The sequence below is a fragment of the Syzygium oleosum genome, unplaced genomic scaffold, assembly GCF_021117445.2.
Source record: "Syzygium oleosum isolate NSW1041296 unplaced genomic scaffold, Sole_v2.1 Sole_v2.10, whole genome shotgun sequence".
Classification (NCBI taxonomy): Eukaryota; Viridiplantae; Streptophyta; class Magnoliopsida; order Myrtales; family Myrtaceae; genus Syzygium; species Syzygium oleosum.
In genome coordinates, this window is record NW_026607494.1 from 7983917 (window position 1) to 8002473 (window position 18557).

An 18557-nucleotide genomic window follows, 5' to 3' on the forward strand; every position below is an offset into this window, starting at 1 on the left:
AGAGAGTAGTAGCAGTCTCCGGGAGTTCTTGATCGACTCTTGTGAACAGAGAGAGAGAGAGAACGATGGGGAAGAAGAAGAAGAACAGAGAGAAGTCTGAGGTATCAGTGGAGGCAGAGGAGGAAGTTGGTCGTCGAAATTTCCCCGGGCAAGAGATTTTTGAAGTTTTCAAGAGATACGCAATGGCCTTCGGAAACTTCATTCGGACGCGCTTTTCTCGAGGTTTTTACGCGCTTCCGTTATTCTCTGTTTTTGTTGCTGGAGAGTGGTATCTTCTTGATCGACTCTTGATGAACAGAGAGAGAACAAGAAACGGGGAACGAGGAGGAGGAGAAGAAGAAGAAGAAGAAGAAGAAGAAGAGAAAGAAGAAGAAGAAGAACAACGAGAAGGTAGAGGTTCCAATGGAGCCACAGGAGCCTGGGCAAGAGATTCACGAAGCACACGAGGAATGCGAAGTGGACGCCCGCAACGCCATTCTGAGACTCCTTTCTCCAGGTTTTTACACGCTTTTGACATCCTCTGTTTTTGGTTGCTGGTTAACTCTTGAACAGAGTCACTGCAATCAAGCAAGAAAAACCCATCATTTTGTTTTCTTTTGATTCAGTGCGACGTGAACCCTTTGCATCATTGAAGTTGATTTAATTTCTCGTTTTTCTTTATTTCCTTTTACTTTCCATTCTGATGAAATTATCAACTTTGGGTCTTCTACCGGCAGAGGAGAAGGAGCAAGTGGAGCATATAGAGGCGATTATGAACGGTCAATTCACCCGAGAAGGTGTCTGCGAAATGTACATGCAATGCAACAGGGACCTTGACCTCACCACTCAGAGACTCCTTTCTCTAGGTTTTACACACTTGCACGTCATCTATCCCATGTTCTGGTTTTTATTAATCTTGAGAGGCATTGCCATCCTTTGAACCGGTGAAGTTTTTTTAACTGTCTCCCTTTTTTTGCTAGCTCCCCTTTGAATGAAATTATCAAAAAGGTTGAACTCATACCATACATTTATCAGCGATGTTCTTGTCAAGGTGCTGTGCAACAGATGTATAAATAAAGTCCAAAACTTCGGCGTGATAGTCTTGTTCTTGAAGCCATATAAATGGCAGTTATATGCATGTTCTGATTTCGATTACGATGCTAGCCAACAAGATCATAGTTAACCATGCCAAGAATGTCTTTTTGCAGAACTAGATGCGCAGTGTTAGTTTTCGATGATCATTCTATCTGTTTCATTTACGATGATGGAATGTCCTTGGTTACAAATGTACTTATACATTCACACATGCATATTTCCCTTCTTAAGGAGTCGCCCATGCCATTTTCTTCTGGGAACTGCTAATTTGTTATTATTTGAATCTTTGTAGGTGGATTTGAAAAAGTGAAGAGCAAACGAACAAAGAAAAAAGAGGTAATGTTTGCAAAGCATGAGCATAATATTTACTTATGCTTATCTGTGATGTTTATGCCTTCATAATTACTGAATGTTATGCTAAAAACAGTTTTTTCCATATAAGTGTATAGACTCATGCAGTAAATTCGGACAAGAGGTCATTGTAGAATTTAATCCTAAGTTTTTATAAGTTGTGATAAGTGGTCCGAAATTGTTTGCCTTGAAACTGCACAATGATGTCATGCTGAACATGACACGAATTGGGAAAAAGAGCTGTTCTTCCTCAACACCGCTTTTGACGTCTTATGCAATTCCATTCTCTGCTCTTGCCCTCTCTTCACTATCTGCATCATTGAATTGTCCAGAGGATCAATGCGCAAGAGTCTAAGTCACAACACGAAGTTGGCAGCAGCAGCAGCGTCTTAAAACAAGGGGGAAGTGTTGTTGATGATGCTGGAAGAACAGATACAACTCATGACAATACAGTCCAGGATCTTCAGGGTGGGGCATACAGCATGTAGTTTATAGGGAAGGCTAAACCAGCTTTCTGTCGTTCAAAACTTTTCGAGTCTGACATGTTTATAGTATGCTAGCCAATCCTTCTGGCCAGAGTTTCTGGCATCATAATGAGAAACAAACTGCTTGTGGCTGATTTTTCTATCATGGCATCTTCTATGTCTGCTATCTGAATGAAATGCTGATAGCTTTAAATTGCTTTTGGGGACTATTGCTCGGAATGGTATCAGTTCCCAACAAGCCATGCGGATATCAGTTTTTTTTTTTTTTTGTTCATAGTGAGTACTTAAGGAGTTCTTGTTGCTTAGCCACGCGGATATCAAATAGCATGCTAAGGGTCAGGGTTGTAATCTTGATTTCTAGATTCTGTTTACTATTGTCATTCATCAATCTGCAGTCTGTTAGTGAAGAACTTATGGTGACTTCAAATTGTATGATGTCATTGTGTAACAATCTGCGGAAGCGTGGACGTCCGTATTTCTTAATCTGCATATGGAAGATCGCGACCAGATTATCTTAGTCTCCTTTGTGTCTTTTTAACAAATGATCCATCTCATAATGTTAGAATTCACCACCTTAGCTGGTTTTTCACCTTTACAAATTGTAACACTCTTCAATTTCAGAAGCGGATAGCAAAGCAAGATCACAGTTGGATAATGGTTCATCACCTCCGGCTGCTGCTGTGTCATCAGTGGCTTCTCAATTGCCCAGTATAAATATAGGGAAAGGGAAAGGGAAGGAAGTTATTCGAAGCACGGGTGATAACACTGCAGTCATATCAAGAAGCCATGTCCCGCCCTTGCTTGCCGTGGGTCCATCAAGAATCCATGCATCAAGAGCTGGTTCCGATCCCAGGGTATCTAGAAACAATGTGGTTAGCTCCTCTAGAAATTATTCGGGAAAGTTTCCTGCAGCATCAGGCGGTTCATTGACCTCACGCAACAGGTACGTGCTAGTGTTTTTGTTAAATTCGTCTGTTTCTACAAATGAAAAAAATTGAAGTGAGTTCAGTGGTGAAAGATTGATCAGGGGCCCACGGACTTATGCAAGTGTAGCCCGCGTAGGGATGCCTTTGGAGCAGGAAGAACGGTTGATCCCACGTAGGGATGCATGTGAAGCCCGGCCGGATGCATCCAATCCCAATTCTGGAAGTTCTAGGACTTTGGAATGTGAACTCTTGCCAACTTCAAGTGAACCAGTATGATTTCTTTAGATATTCCCCTTTCCTCTCTTTTGATTCTACTCTTCATTTTGGCCCCTAAAATGTTGACGCCAAGTAGTCCTCTACGTAGCCGACTTCAACCCCAAATCTACTGTTTGCCTTCTCTTCACTATCTGCATTATTGAATTTTTCAGAGGATCCATGCAGAAGAGTCTAGGACTCAACATGAAGTCGGCAGCAGCATTGTAAAACAAGGAGGAAATTGTGATGATGATGCTGGAAGAATAGATACAACTCATGACGATACAGTCGAGGGTCTTCAGGGTGAGCAGACAGCATGAACTTCATATGGAAGGCTAAACCAGTTCTCTGTCATTCGAAACTTTTTGAATCTGACGTGTCTTGTAGTATACTAGCGGATCCTTCTGGCCAGAGTTTCAGGCATCTTAATGAGAAATCAACTGCTTGGGTCTAATTTTCGTCTCGTGCATCCCTTGTGTCTGCTATCTGAATGAAATGCTGATAGAGTAGAATTGCTTTTTGGGGACTATCGCTCGGAATGGTGTTGGTTGCCAACGAGGCATGCTGATGTCAGATATCTTTATTTGTTCATAGTGAGTCCTTTAAGGAGTTTTTGTTGTCTAGACAGGCGCGAATTTGGGACAGATAGAGGTAAAAATTTCATAAATTAGCATGATATGGCTCTGGATTGTAATCTTGATTTCTAGATTCTGTTTATTATTGTCATTCAACTATCCCCAGTCTGTTCGTGAAGCACTTGTGGTGACTTCAAATAGTATGATGTTACCATCTGGGGAAGCATGCGGTATTTCTTATTCTGCATATGGAAGATCACGACATGATGGTCTTAGTATACTTAATGTCCTTTTACCATATGATCTGTCTCACAATGTTAGAAGTCACCCTCACAGCTGGTTTTTCACCTTTTCAAATTATGACGCTCTTCAATTTCAGAAGCGGATGGCAACGAAATATCACTGTTAGATAATGTTTCATCACCTCCGGCTGCTGCTGTGTCATCAGTTGCTTCTCAATTGCACAGTCCTAATATAGGGAAAGGGAAAGGAGAGGAAGTTGTTCCAAGCATGGGTGAAAACACTGCAGTTATATCAAGAAGCCACGTCCCGCCCTTGTGTGCCGTGGATCCTCTGAGACTCCACGCATCAAGCGCTGGTTCTGATCCCAGGGCATCTAGAAACAATGCGGCTAGCTCCTCCAGAAATGATTGGGGAACATTGCCAACAGAATTAGGCAGTTCATCAACCACTCGCAGCTGGTACATGCTAGTGTCTTTGTTCATTTCGTCTGTTTCTGTATGTTCGGTTCATACCCATATCATTATTGATTTGCTGTTGGTTTTGCAAATGAAAGGAATGAAGATACGTTCAGTGGAGAAGGACAGATCTGGGGCCCTTGGGCAGTGTTTTTGCCACCAGAGCCGCAAAAATGGGAGATCCCACATACGTATGCATGGGACGCCCAGGCCGACGCATGCAACCCCAATCCTGGAAGTTCGGGAACTTTGGAACGTGAACTCTTGCCAACTTCAAATGAACCGGTATGAATTCTTTATATATTTACTTTTCATCTCTTTTGATTCTACTCTTTCATTGAGGCCCCTAAAATGTCGATGCTAAGGAGTCCTCTTTAAATCATGCGGAGTAGACATATGAATATCGCACGTGCCTCTATGAGTGTTAACGCTTTTTTCCATGTAGACTATTTGGCACCAATCCTTCCTTCCTTTCCGTTGTTTGTCTCTAGACTGTATTTGTTCGGTTTCAATCTTTTCATTGCATTGCTATTTCATTTCAACAGCATGGACCACCATACACATCATCGCATGATTGTCTGTCACAATGGGTTGCTCGACCAACAGAACATCATCCTTCTGAATCACCATCTCGCAACACCCCGTCTGTTGGGCCTCAATTTGAGCTTCCAGAAATATCTGTGTTAGAGGTATGAAAGTAGTAGACTTTTGGCTCATGTATTTTCCCTTGTGAAATGCCCTTCCCATTGATTCACCTCTTAAAGGAAAACGGGCAAATCCTGGCATTTGAGAATCATTCTTTACACGTGGCTTATGAAACAAGATGGCTGAAAAATATTCTTTTTGGTCCGTGGATTAGAAGTTTTGTGATGTGCTCTAATGAGTGACATGACGGCGTTATACGACTGTTTTTCTCGAAACTGTAGGACCTTTTCCAGTCCCACGTAAGTGGTAGGACATCTTCATTATTCTCTTCTGTTTTGATATCTATAACATCGAGCATTGCAGCTTTCTAAATGCAGAGAGAATGATTTATCGTTTTTCCCTTCTTATGGTCAAACCTTTGAATGGCTTTGTCCATTTAACCACTGCTTTTTTCGTTGCTAATTCTTCTCCGCAGAGTGGTCCATCAGAAGATACCCCAAGTAATTCGGCTACATCTTTCATTCATCCGTTAAGAGAACCTGAACCTCTTCACTTGCCAATTCTTGATGCCCCACTTGCACCCTCAAGATGTGGTCCTATTCAGCGTCCAGCAACAATGTCAGAGGTATGCAAGTTTTTAGCTCATGGTTTTTTTCTTCTTTTATGGATGCATGATGCTCTCCTTTTTCCTTGGCTGATTTCTCCATAAAGAAAATAGCAAATTATAATACCGAGAGAATTGTGTATGAAACCTGAAGATGGGGCTAAAGTTGTGTGATGGTGCTTTAGCAAGTAATAAGATGGTGTCATACGACTGTTTTATTGAAGCTAGAAACCTTCGACTTATTCATTGAACTGATACTCTACAAGGTTGACATGATTATGCTGTGGGCATCCTAAATGTTGGTTCCCACTAGTGAAAGAATCTCAGCGATGCATGTCATCTCAATCCTTTGAGCTCTAGACAAAACCTCACCTCATTTAGTTCTGGATTTACAACAGCAACTTCAGCCATTTTAATACTCTTTTAGTGTCGGTAGGACATTGTTGTCCCTGGCAAGTTGGCATTGCTTCCTCCATGTTCATATTTCCAATTGTGACAGATAATACCAAAATGACTGCCAAGTATATTTATGATTTCACAAATGCTTGAAAGAACAATACTAATTATAGATCAACATTAAAGATCGGCCATGATTGTGGGTTTTCTTGTCTGATATCGCCAGTTACCACTATATCTCGTGTTTGGGACAATCTTTGGAGTTTCCTTAATGCAACATGTTAATTTGTTGATCCTTCCTTCGTATTCACAGATAATTGAATTACTTCTTTTTAACCATTGCTTTTTGCTGCTAATTCCTTCTCCACAGCATGCATTATCAGAAGCTGGCCCAAGTAATTCGCTGAGATGCTCCATTCAATTTAACCGAAATGATTTACCTGACCTTCCCTTCCCACCATTCTATCACAGTGACGCCCAATATGTACCTATGATGTACATTTTAATGGAGTGTCCAGCAGTGATGTCAGTGGTATGCAATCTTTTAAGCACAGCCTATTTATCCATAATGAATTCGTAAATTTTGATACTTTTTCCCTCAGATTGAGTTCGACATTCTAGGGGGTCTGACTATATTGCAACTCCGTCAAGTTGAATTCCTAGTTATTGATAAGGAAAGTGCTTGATGGACAGAAGCCTTTGGGTGATGTGTTTTAAGAAAGTTTAAGGTGGTGTGCCACAGATGTTTTTTAATTGAAACCAGAAAAAGCAGATTTCTAGATGACTGGAACCTTAGTTTCCACAATGCTGCAAACTTCTAAAAGCAGTGCTTTCAATTGATCAGAATGCACCACCTTCTACACCAAGTGCTTCCATCCATCAATCATCACAGACCCTGCTTCGAGGCAATAATTTGTCCACTGGCCGTGGATTTACACATCCCTACATGGGACCAAGCTACTATCAGCCTTGGCTGGCCCTGCAATATGGTCACATGAATCGTGATGGGTATGTGCATCAGAACCTCGGATATTATATGACATCTCAACAAGAAGTCTATCAAGGTGGCATCTTGTCTCAGGCCAATGCCGGACCTTATAGTAGGGGAAGCTTTCAGGGCATAGGAAGGCCGTGCTATCAATCTCCGCCAATTCCACCTTCTTATTCACCTGGCCCCATTAATATTACTTGGACCTGCAATGACTCCAGATTGCATGCTCAATACCAGTATAGAAATGATCATCGCCCTTTAACAATTCATGGACTGGCCACAACTCCACATGGTAGCTTCCCTGGACAGGTGTTTCTGCTATTTACACCTTCTTCACCTGGCCCCTTTAATATTCTTTGGACCAGCAATGACTCCACATTGCATGCTCAGTACCAGTATAGAAATGATCATCGCCCTTTAACATTTCATGGACCGGCCACAACTCCACATGGTAGCTTCCCTGGACAGGTGTTTCTGCTAATTCCACGTTCTTCACCTGGCCCCTTTAATTTTCTTTGGACCAGTAATGACTACACATTGCATGCTCAGTACCAGTATAGAAATGATCATCGCCCTTTAACAATTCATGGACTGGCCACAACTCCACATGGTAGCTTCCCTAGACAGGCATTTCTGTCTGCTAATGCTAATAATAGGCGCAGTGGCGAAGGGTCATCTCTGCAATATGATAATCAAGGCGGCCCGAGCTGGCAACGTCCGAGAACAAGGATCAGGCCAAACCATCAGCAGCGAAGCCCATATAATAAGACAGCAGGCAAGTTGCAGGACCAATCAAGCATGCAACCACCTCGAGATCCGGGACCTTAAGGCTGATCACCGCTGATTATTCTGCATTTACTAGGAGGGCCTTTTGCCTAGAATCTGATGTAGGAGCATTAGGGCGTGGCATTTTCATCGGGAAGACATGTTAGGTTCTTGCTTACCCATTTTTACGCACTTCACTGCCTCCTTTGATTGGAAAGAATGTATAGGTTCTTGCTTGTCCATTTGTACATACTCTTCAGTTTTTCGGAGCCAGAATCCAACTGTGCATATACTTCACTGGTTCAATATTGCCTTTTGTTTCTTAATTGGTGTTACGACAGATTTTTCACTCACGGATTTTATTCTGCAAGTAGGGGGGGTTTTGATTACGCATATGATGACAATTCTAGATGCAGGATGTTAGTTCGACTGTATATAATTTCCTAGGCTCTAGATCTTTTCCGACACCTATTCTGCATTAAATGAAGTTCAAAATGTTGCAGTGGGTTACTGAGAGCTTAATTTATAGCTTCATAGAATGTGCTTGTCACTCTACGAAGGAGGGCAATTGACGAGAAGTTAGATTCAATTCGGAGTGGAAGGGCTACAAGTACATTTCGAAATTCAGAATTCGCCTCACTTAAGAGTTTGGTCCCGATGATATACCTTGCCAAGGTCTGCACGGGGGGCAGATGATTGGAGGAGGCGTGGTCAGGCGCTGATCACCTCAGGCAGTGTCCTGATCGCGGTAATCTCGACATTCGACTGCCAACCATTGGATGAGGACAAGGACGACGTTGAAGAAGTTTCCGTGGCAGCTCAAAGATCAGCATCACCAGAACTTGCTTAACAGAACAACTCTAGGAATTCATAAGACAGACCGCTAGTAAATGAGAAACAACAAAAGCTATCCTGGAAAAGTAATAAACTTCAGGAGTTGGTGTTGTTTTGAATTCTACAATAAGGCCCAAAAAGACAGGCCCCTCTATGAATTAGGCAAATGCCTCTCGCTGCACAGAAAAAATACCCCTCCAGGTGTACCATTCACCACAACCATGGACACCCTTTGATTTGCCAAATGATGCTCAAATCCTCAAGATTTGGCTTTTCGATATCAAATCAGAACACCCCTGCTAGACCCGACGGGCAATCGGGCGGGCCTCAACAAGCTATTTTCGCATTAGGCTGATCGTCCGATCATTTCGACGGAAGAGCAAGGAGGTCTAGACCTGATACACACGCTAGGTGGTGCCCATTTGACCAGGTATACACACATTCACTTCAAAGAAAGGCCATGAAGAGCAAGTCCTTTTCGGAACCAGTGGTCCTATGAAAGCTCACCATCCTTTATTGTCACGAATTGTGTTGGGCCCTGATTACTTGAGGAGGGAATCAATTCCCTTTCATTTACCCCAAAATACGAGAGGAAGCAACAGGTACAAACCCATATATGGAGTATGATGGTCTTTTCTTACGGGGTTAATATCACAAAAAAATTCAAACCGGTACATCTGTAATAAATTTACCATAAAGTAATTTTTTGACCACCAAAAATCCCAAACTGGTACACCTATGATAAATTTACTCTCCATTAGTTTCTGCTCAATTTTACTGTCAAATTGCTGAGTTGGATGACACATGACAGTTGACGGGTGTACCAATTAGGGGTTTTACCCCCTCCGTTTGTCACAGATTTACCAATTTATGATTTTTTGTGGTATTAATCCTATTTAATGGATGGTAAATTTGTCGAAAATGTATTGGTTTGAGATTTTTGGTGGTCAAAAAATTAGTTCGGAGTAAATTTGTCACGAAGGTACCAGTTTGGGGTTTTTCGTGATATAAACCATTTCTTAAAACATCATCCTACGTAGATAAAACCTGAAATAATACGCAAATTATCCTAATAAGAAGACTAGTTAATAACTAAATCGAGAAAAATTCATAGAGGATGAAAATATTAGCAAAATGGTAAAAATACATTACAGCAAAATGGAGTGTGCTTTGTTTAGCGTTTCAAATTATTTTCGTAGAATAAAAATGTTTAGGTTGCAATATGGACATAACCACAAAAGAAATATAAGTGAGTAATTGTCGCCTTTATAAGACAAATCTACAAACTCGTTTTAGTAACAATCCTAGAACATGATATATTAAGATAGCAGAAATATGGCCCGATGTTTATTATTATAGATCATCGAGGAAGGGAACAAAATCTCTAAATATAGCATACATATGAAATCATAAATCGATAATATATAGTGAACAAAACCTCAAAATTTAAGGCCGTTTGTGTGTTCAAGTTCGACTACGATTTCGATTCGATGTGACCTTTGACATGTGTACGCAATTAGTAGCTAAAGACTAAGTGTAAACCTTAGGCCATTCGTTCTAGTTAGAGTAACTTTATTTTTCATTATATGTATGCATCAAAATACTGGATGCACCATCTAAATTATGAATGAAAAAAGAGATAAGGATTAATATAAGATTAACCGATTATGATGTCATATGCTTTTACATCCAATGGTCTGGTCCAAGATAATCTCACCATACATACATATATACATACATACATATATATATAAATATATATAGTCTTATTTATTTCACACCCACCGTTGAGGAAGTTAAAAGACAGTTGGTGAAGTGAGTTTGAAGCACCTCATGCCTTCATGCGAAAACAGAGTCCATTCTTTCAGCGAAGGGTGCAAATCACTCGCCTCTGAACCATCCCATTTCTTCTTTCTCATACTTTGAATCCGTAGAACGAGAGAGAGAGAGAGAGAGAGAGAGTAGTCTCTGGGTCTTCTTGATGGACTCTTGCGAGCAGATATAGAAAAGGCAATGGGGAAGAAGAGAGAGGCCAGGAAGAAGTTTGAGGTGCCACGGGAGGCAAAAGAGAAAGCGGAGTGTCTAATGGCGATGCAGATGTTCCGCCATTGCTCCGAGCTAGAGATTTACCAAGCACTCGTGGAATGCGAGATGGACTTCGACGGCGCCATGCGGAGACTCTCTAATCAAGGTTCTTTTACGCACTTCCGACATTCTCTGTTTCTGTTGCTGGAGACTAGTCTCTGGGTCTTCTTGATCGACTCTTATGAACAGAGAGAAAGAGATATGGGGAAGAGGAAGAAAAAGAAGAGAGAGATGGCAGAGGTACTAATGGAGCCAATGGAGAAAGTCGAGCAATTCCTGATTGCCCCAAGCAATTAGCGAAGCACTCAAGGAATGTGAAATGGATTCCCTCAACGTCATTCATTAACCTCCTCGAGAAAGGTTTTCGCGTGCTTCCGTTGCTCTCTGTTTTTGTTGCTGGTTTACTCTTGATCAGAGCACTTGCTATCAAGCAAGAAACACCCATCATTTCGTTTTTGATTCGGTGTGACGTGAACCCTTCGAATCAGTGAAGTTGATGTAGTTTCTCTTTTTTCTTTCCATTTATTTTCCATTTAGATGAAATGATCAAATTCAGGTGTTCTTGCTCGCTTGAACAGAGAAAGAGAAAACCAGAGCAGGGGTACCGGCAGAGTGGAAGGAGCAAGTCGAGCGTATAAAGGAGATTGTGAAGGAGATGGAGCCCAAATTCACCGAAGAAGAGATCTACGAAACGCTCAAGCGATGCAACATGGACCCCGACCTTGCCACTCAGAGACTCGCAAACTTTCTAGGTTTTACACACTTGCACTTCACCTACCCCATATTCTTGTTTTTTGATTAATCTTGAGAGGCATTGCCATCCTTTGAACCGGTGAAGTTTCTTAAGCGTCTCCCTTTTTATGCTAGCGTCATTTTGAATGAAATTAACAAATAAGCTGAACTCATCCCATGCATTATCAGGGATGTTCTTGTCAAGGTGCCATGCAACAGAAGTATAATTAAAGTCATAAAAATTTGGCGGGTTAGATCGTGTTCTTGAAGCCATATAAATGGCAGATATATGCATGTTCTGCTTTCAATTACAATGCTAGCCAATATAATAATAGTTAACCATGCCATGAATGTCCTTTTGCAGAATTAGATGGGCAGTGTTAGCTTTTGAAGATCATTCTATCTGTTTCTTTTATGAGCTAATATACCAGATGATGGCATGTCGCTAGGTTACGAATGTCCCAGCATCCACGCTTATGCCCTGAGTCACCTGTGCCCTTTTCTTCTGGGAACTGATAATTTTCTTTGATTTGATTCTTTGTAGAAGAATTTGAAGAAGTGAAGAGCAAACGCAAATATAAAAAAGCGGTAATGTTTGCAAAGCATGCGCAGGATATTTACTTATGCTTATCTGTAATGCTTATGCCTTCATACTTACTGAATTCTATGGCAAAAACAATTTCTGCATATAAGTTGACAGACTAATGCAGATAAATTCGAACAAGAGGTCATTCTCGGATTTATTCCTAGGTTTGTAGAAGTTGCAAGAAGTATTTAGAAATAGTTTGCCTTGAAACTACATATTGATGTCATACTGGACATGGCACGGATTGGAAAAAAGAGCAGTTCTACCTCCACACGGCTGTTTATGTCTTATGAGAATCCATTCTCTGCTCTTTGCCTTCTCTTCACCATCTGAATCATTGAATTCTTCAGAGGGTCGATGCGCAAGAATCTAAGTCACAACACGGAGTTAGCAGCAGCAGCAGCAGCAGTGTTGTAAAACAAGGGGGAAGTCGTGATGATGATGTTGGAAGAACAGATACAACTCATGATGATACAGTCCAGGGTATTCAGGGTGAGCATAGAGCATTTCATTGATATGGAAGGCTAAAACAGTTTTCTGTTGCTCAAACTTTTCGAATCTGACGTGTCCTATAGTATACTAACCGATCCTTTTGGCCGGAGTTTCTGGCATCTTAATGAGAAATCAACTACTTGTGGCAGATTTCATCTCGTGCATCTTCGGTGTCTGCTATCTGAACGAAATGCTAATTGAGTTTAAATTGCTTTTTGGGGATTATCGCTTGGAATGGTGTCCTATAGTATAAACGAGGCATGCTGATATCGGATATCATCTTTTTTGTTCTTAGTGAGTCCTTTAAGGAGTTCTCGTTGTCTAGACAGGCACGAATTTGGGACAGATGGAAGCAAAAAATCCATACTTTAGCATGCTGGCTCAGGGTTGTAATCAGGATTTCTAGGTTCTCTTTATTATTGTCATTAAACTATGCGCAGTCTGCTTGTCAAGCATTTGTGGTGACTTCAAATAAATAAATTGCATGATTTTATGTGACTATCAGGGAATTCACCAAGATTTTCCATTCAATCTATCGGAAATGATTCACCTGACCTTCCCTTCTCAGCATTCGATCACATGACATACGGTTCAATGGAGCATCCAGCAATGATGTCAATGGTATGCATTCTTTTAGCCCAGCCGATTTCTCCATATGGATTACATAAATTTTGATACTTTTTCCTTCAGATTGAGACTGACATCCTAGGGGAACTGACTATATTGTTTCTCTGTCAAGTTGAATTATTAGTTATCGATTAGGAAAGTGCTTGATGGCCAGAAGTCTTGGGGTGATGTGTTTTAAGAAAGGTTAAGGTGGCGTGCTGCAATTTTTTTTTTATTGAAACCAGAAAAAGCAGATTTGTAGATGTCCAGAACTTCGGTTACTAAATGCTGCAAAGCTTTTAAAAGAAGTGCTTTCTTTGATCAGAATGCACCACCTCTTACACCAAGTGCTTCCATCCATCAATCACCACAGACCCTGCTTCAAGACACTAATTTGTCCGCTGGCCATGGATTTACACATCCCTACATAGAACCAAGCTACTATCAGCCTCAGCTGCCCCTGCAACATGGTTACATGAATGGTGATGGGCATGTGCATCAGAACTTCGGATATGATTTGACATCTCCTCAACAAGAGGTATACCAAGGTGGCAGCTCGTCTTGGGCCAATGCCGATCCTTCTAGTTGGGGAAGCTTTCTGGACAGAGGAAGTATCCCTCACCAATTTCTGCCTAATTCACCTGCCCCCTCTGATAGTTCCGGAACCCAGCTCAACTCTACATTGCATGTTCAGGCTCAGCACCAGCATAGAAATGATTATTGGCCTGACGGAACGGTAAAAAATGATTTGGCACCTGCTTGATAGCTTTTCTATTGTCTACTTCCGATCTCACATACAGTCTTGCAATGCAATGATGCTAGCTAATCAGTTCTCTCAATTATGTCGCCGTTTTCCAGAAGTATAACTTCGCTGTGCTGAAAAATCAGCTTAATCCAGGAGCAATGTCTGCACACCCCGAACAACAACAGAGTGGTTTCCCCGAACAGGTGCCTCTACCTTCTGATGGTAATAACCAGCACCATGATATGCCATCGGCTCAACAAGAAATGCATCAAGGTGGCTGCTCATCTTGGGCCAATGGCAATGCTTCTGGCTGGGGAAGCATTCAGGGCACAGGAAATACATCTTATCAATCTCCGCCAATTCCACCTTATTCACCTTCTCCTTTTAATATTTCCCGGACCAGCAATGACCCCACATTGCAAGCTCAAGACCAGTATAGAAATGATCATCACTTCTTAAAATTTCCTGGACTGGCTTCGACTCCAGGTGGTAGCTTCCCGGGTGGGGTGCCTCTGCCTGCTAATGCTAGGAATCAGCACGCTGGTGAAGGGTCATCCCCGCAATATGATCATCAAGGCTACCCGAGCTGGCACCATCCTGGAACGAGGGTCAGCCCAAACCATTTGCAGCAAAGCCCATATAATACAGGCACAGGCGATTCGCAGGACTTATCAACCATGCAACCACCTTGAGATCCGGGACCTTAACGCTGATCACCGGTTGTTATTCTGCATCTATTGGGAGGGCTTTTTGCGTATAATTTGATATAGGATCATTAGGGCGTGGCAGTAACAATTGGGATGACATGTTAGCGCTTGCTTACTCATTTTTACGCACTTCAATACCTCCTTTGATTGGAAAGAATGTACAGGTTCTTGCTTGTCCATTTGTACATACTCTAGTTTTTTTGGAGCTAGAATCCAACTGTGCATGTACTTCAATGGCTCAATATTACCTTTTGTTTCTTAATTGGAGTTAGGACAGATTCCACGCAAAGATTTTCTTTTGCAGGTAGGGGGTTTTGATAACGTGTAATGATGATAATTCTAGTTGCAGGATGTTAGTTATACTCTATATTTTCCCAGGCTCTAGAGACCTATTCCAATGCTTCGAGTGATAATTGCCACAGCTGCACCGCCCTATTCTGCATTGGATGAACTTCAAAATGTTTCGGTATGTCTCTAAGAGCTTCCGTAATAGCTTCCTAGAATGTGCTTGTCGCTCTAGGAAGGAAGGCATTAGACGTGAAGTTAAAGTCAATTGGGAGTGGAAGTGAAAGGAGTACATGTTGAAAATCAGAATTCGCCTAACTAGACAATTTGGTTCCGACGATATAAACTTGTCAGGGTCTGCAAGGGGGCAGTGATCAGAGGAGGCGTGTCGGTACTATGATCGCCTCAGGCACTGATACTGATCACGGCGGTATCATTCATAAACCTGAGTATCGATAACCTACCACTGGATGACGACAAGACGATGATGAAGAAGTTTCCGTGGCAACTCAAGGAATCAGCATTAACATAACTTGCTCAACAAAACAATGTTAGGAATTCATCAGATGGACCTCCAGTAAAAGAGAAACAAGAAACGCTATCCTGGAATAGTATAAAAAAATTCAGGAGTTGGTTGTTTTGGATTATACAGTAATGTCCAAAAAGCAGGCCCCTCACGAATTAGGCAAAAGCCTCCCCGGGGCCACCAGAAAATTACCCCTCCAAGTGCACCACCATTCACCGCAACCAGAGAGAACTCTGGTCTAGCAATGTTTAGCATGCAAGTGATCCTTTGATTTGCCAAATGATGCTCAAAAAGTTTCAAGATTGGTCTTTCAAAATCAAATCAAAACGTCCGCCGGACCCGAAGCGCAATCAGCCGGGCCTGAACGAGCAATTTTCTCGTTAGGCCAACCGACTGACCGATCATTTTTACGAAAGAGCAAGGTGTTTTAGACCCAATGCCCGCTAAGGAGTGCTCATTTGTCTAGGTATACACATTCACTCCATAGAAAGGTCAACATACACTAAACGTCGGGGTTGTAAATAAATATGGGCCATGAAAAGCAAGTCCTTTTCGGCACTAGTGGTCCTATGAAGGCTGCACGATCCTACAACTATACTATCTTGCGATTCCACACATCTACTCGCACTATTCTATTTATGATCTCATTTCGTGATTTAATTGGTCCACTGATCCATCATTCTCTATATAAGGGTCAGGTTTCCGTTTAGACATTATTATTCCGCCCTCAAGACGTGGCTTGACTGATTAATTGAGGGAATCAATTCTCTTTAATTTATCCCAAAAGTTTGAGAGAAAGCAATAAGTAATTATCCTCCCCTTCAAACCCATATCTTGAGTATGATGGCCTTTTCTTACAACATCATCCTCCATAGATAAAACCTCAAATAATACACAAACTATGCTATATACAGTAACCAATCTTAAAATAAGAGGAATCTGTTTGGCCGTGCATTCTTAGGACCCCATTTTTCTTTGGCCAATAATAAACAAAGAAATAAATAGACAAACATAGGTTGTGATATCTCATCTACTTATGAAATAGACGTGAGAAAATTTACACTTGAATGTTGCGAAAACCGTCTACAAAAGCAAATAGTTTGCACCATAACTGCGAATATAGGATAATAAAAAGAAACCCTTCAAAAAATAGGATTGTTGGAGGAGAGGGTCCATAACATATAAGAGCCACACATTACTACTTCATATTGCTTTAACATTTGCTTTCATTTGTTGTCTCCCTCATTCATTTAACAACACACACTTTCATATACCAACACCAAAAACAACATTCATGGATGAACAGTGCATCGTCCAGCCTCTCTTACCGGCAACCGCCGCCGCCGCCGCCTCCTCCATTCCGGCCATCCCTAACTACCCGCCTCTTAACAATGACGAAGACGCCAAAGACACGAGCGCCCCATCACCGGACTCGAGCATCATCTACCGCCTTTCGTCCATCTTCTTTATCGGGCTCCTCTCTGTGTGGGCGAACCTCAAAGCATCAAAAGGTTTCAAGCTAACTGTTGCGAACGATGCCACGCGCTCTCTGGCTGGCAAGCGCTTCACTCGAATATACATCTCCGACGACAAAGCCACGCGTGAAGTCCTCCATGCGAGCAACTTCGTCGAAACCTTCTCTACAACTACATCAGAAGCGACCAAACAACCATAAAGAAAAAGCCTATAAAGCACGTCATTATCCGGCTAGCTCGATGGAACCTCACAAGGACGGTAACTGTCAAAGCCACAGGAGATCACAAGTTTGTCATGAATCTGAGCCCTTCTCTAATGGAGGCCAAAGATGTGAAGTACGAAGTGGCCTTGGCAATCCACCGTGGCATGGCGCAGATATGGCTATATGATGGCAGCTCTAAGGTTCCGCTGGCGCTTCTCAACGGCATGGTAGAGTATATAAGCATTTTAACAGGATTTGGAGAAAAAGATTACAATGGAAGTGTTCAGGGATTTCAAGAATCTGTTCCAAATTGCTAGGAAGACAAAAACCCAATGGTTGTGGCACATTTCTTGAACTACTGTGAGAGGGAGAGTGGAGGGTTCATCGGACGGTGGAACGAAGCCCTGTAAGACGAGTGGCGTGATTGGACGGTGGATGAGGCTCTTGGGATGCCAGCTCAGCGTCTGTGCAATTCCTTCAAGAGAGGTCAAACAGCAGTTTAAAGTTTTACCCAATTAATACAATTTCCATAGCCGGTCTTCATGACATGGAAAATTCGGCGAATTAGGGTGCGAATGGTAACCATTCTGCTCCAGAAATCAAATTCTTGCCAGAAATTGATTTCTGGAATTCTTGCCAGAAATTGATTTCTGGAGGAGAAATCTGTTTGGTAAAACATGACTAATTCTGCTCCAGAAATTGATTTCTGGAGCAGAAATCTGTTTTGATTTGTTGATTTTTTTTTCACCTAAAAAAAATTAAATTTTACTCAAAGTGGGTGGCCACATGTATTATAAGCCATTCTGTAAAGTTTTGAAATTTTTGATTTTTTTAAATTTCAATTAAAGTGGGTGGCCACAGGTATTCTAAGCCATTTTGTGAAGTTTTGAATTTTTTTATTTTTTTATTTTTTTGGGCACCTCAAAAAATTTAAATTGTACTCAAAGTGGGTGCCTACAGATATTCTAAGCCATTCTGTGAAGTTTTGAAATTTTTTATTTTTTATTTATTTTTTTGGGCACCTTAAAAAATTTAAATTTCACTCAAAGTGGGTGGTCACAGGTATTTTAAGCCATTTTGTGAAGTTTTGAAAAATTTTATTTTTTTATTATTTTTCTTTTTTTTGGGCACCTCAAAAAATTTAAATTTCACTCAAAGTATGTGGCCACAGGTATTTTAAGCCATTTTGTGAAGTTTTGAAATTTTTAATTTTTTTTGGGCACCTCAAAAAATTTAAATTACACTCAAAGTGGGTGGCCACATGCGTTTTAAGCTATTCTGTGAAGTTTTGAAATTTTTGATTTTTTTTTCATTTTTAAAAAAAAAATTCACCAAATTTCATATTTTCCCGAAATCTGACTTTTTTTTTATTTTCTGGAAATTTTTATGAATTTTTCTAGAATTTTTCAATTTTTATGCATTTTCTGAAAAAAAAAATTGTGAGAAAATAGGGAGAATGCATTCCGGAATCAAGAAGCTACAAAAAGTAGCTTCTCTTTTTCTTGCCAAAAACTCA

General features: G+C 41.2%; 3 protein-coding genes across 3 annotated transcripts; all 3 read left to right on the forward strand.

Moving 5' to 3' along the window:
- Positions 1-65: 65 nt before the first annotated feature.
- LOC130139145 (uncharacterized) lies at positions 66-8158 on the forward strand. Its single transcript, XM_056315540.1, has 13 exons — positions 66-222; positions 299-496; positions 717-845; positions 1367-1410; positions 1758-1893; positions 2532-2853; positions 2920-3106; positions 3265-3394; positions 4046-4367; positions 4463-4649; positions 4910-5053; positions 5485-5634; positions 6854-8158. Exons 1-13 carry the CDS (start codon positions 66-68, stop codon positions 7826-7828), a joined length of 3081 nt encoding a protein of 1026 aa, XP_056171515.1. The 3' UTR covers positions 7829-8158.
- A 2454-nt stretch (positions 8159-10612) lies between these two features.
- On the forward strand, positions 10613-14794 carry LOC115685792 (uncharacterized). Its single transcript, XM_056315596.1, has 6 exons — positions 10613-10790; positions 11263-11436; positions 12345-12494; positions 13000-13115; positions 13426-13836; positions 13959-14794. Exons 1-6 carry the CDS (start codon positions 10613-10615, stop codon positions 14535-14537), a joined length of 1608 nt encoding a protein of 535 aa, XP_056171571.1. The 3' UTR covers positions 14538-14794.
- Positions 14795-16395: 1601 nt separating this feature from the next.
- LOC115685786 (uncharacterized) lies at positions 16396-17602 on the forward strand. The gene is given in 2 exon segments (XM_030610907.2): positions 16396-16997; positions 17000-17602. Coding segments are annotated over 2 exon segments (699 nt in total). The 5' UTR covers positions 16396-16657; the 3' UTR covers positions 17359-17602.
- Positions 17603-18557: the final 955 nt, after the last annotated feature.

Excerpts from the sequence above, each read along its gene's own strand:
- LOC130139145 (XM_056315540.1), top strand. The coding sequence starts at position 66 with ATGGGGAAGAAGAAGAAGAACAGAGAGAAGTCTGAGGTATCAGTGGAG. Across the intron at positions 497-716 it reads TCTGAGACTCCTTTCTCCAG|AGGAGAAGGAGCAAGTGGAG; the intron begins GTTTTTACACGC and ends TTCTACCGGCAG. Across the intron at positions 5,054-5,484 it reads CAGAAATATCTGTGTTAGAG|AGTGGTCCATCAGAAGATAC; the intron begins GTATGAAAGTAG and ends TCTTCTCCGCAG.
- LOC115685792 (XM_056315596.1), top strand. The coding sequence starts at position 10,613 with ATGGGGAAGAAGAGAGAGGCCAGGAAGAAGTTTGAGGTGCCACGGGAG. Across the intron at positions 11,437-12,344 it reads GAGACTCGCAAACTTTCTAG|TTCTTCAGAGGGTCGATGCG; the intron begins GTTTTACACACT and ends TGAATCATTGAA. Across the intron at positions 13,837-13,958 it reads ATTATTGGCCTGACGGAACG|AAGTATAACTTCGCTGTGCT; the intron begins GTAAAAAATGAT and ends GCCGTTTTCCAG.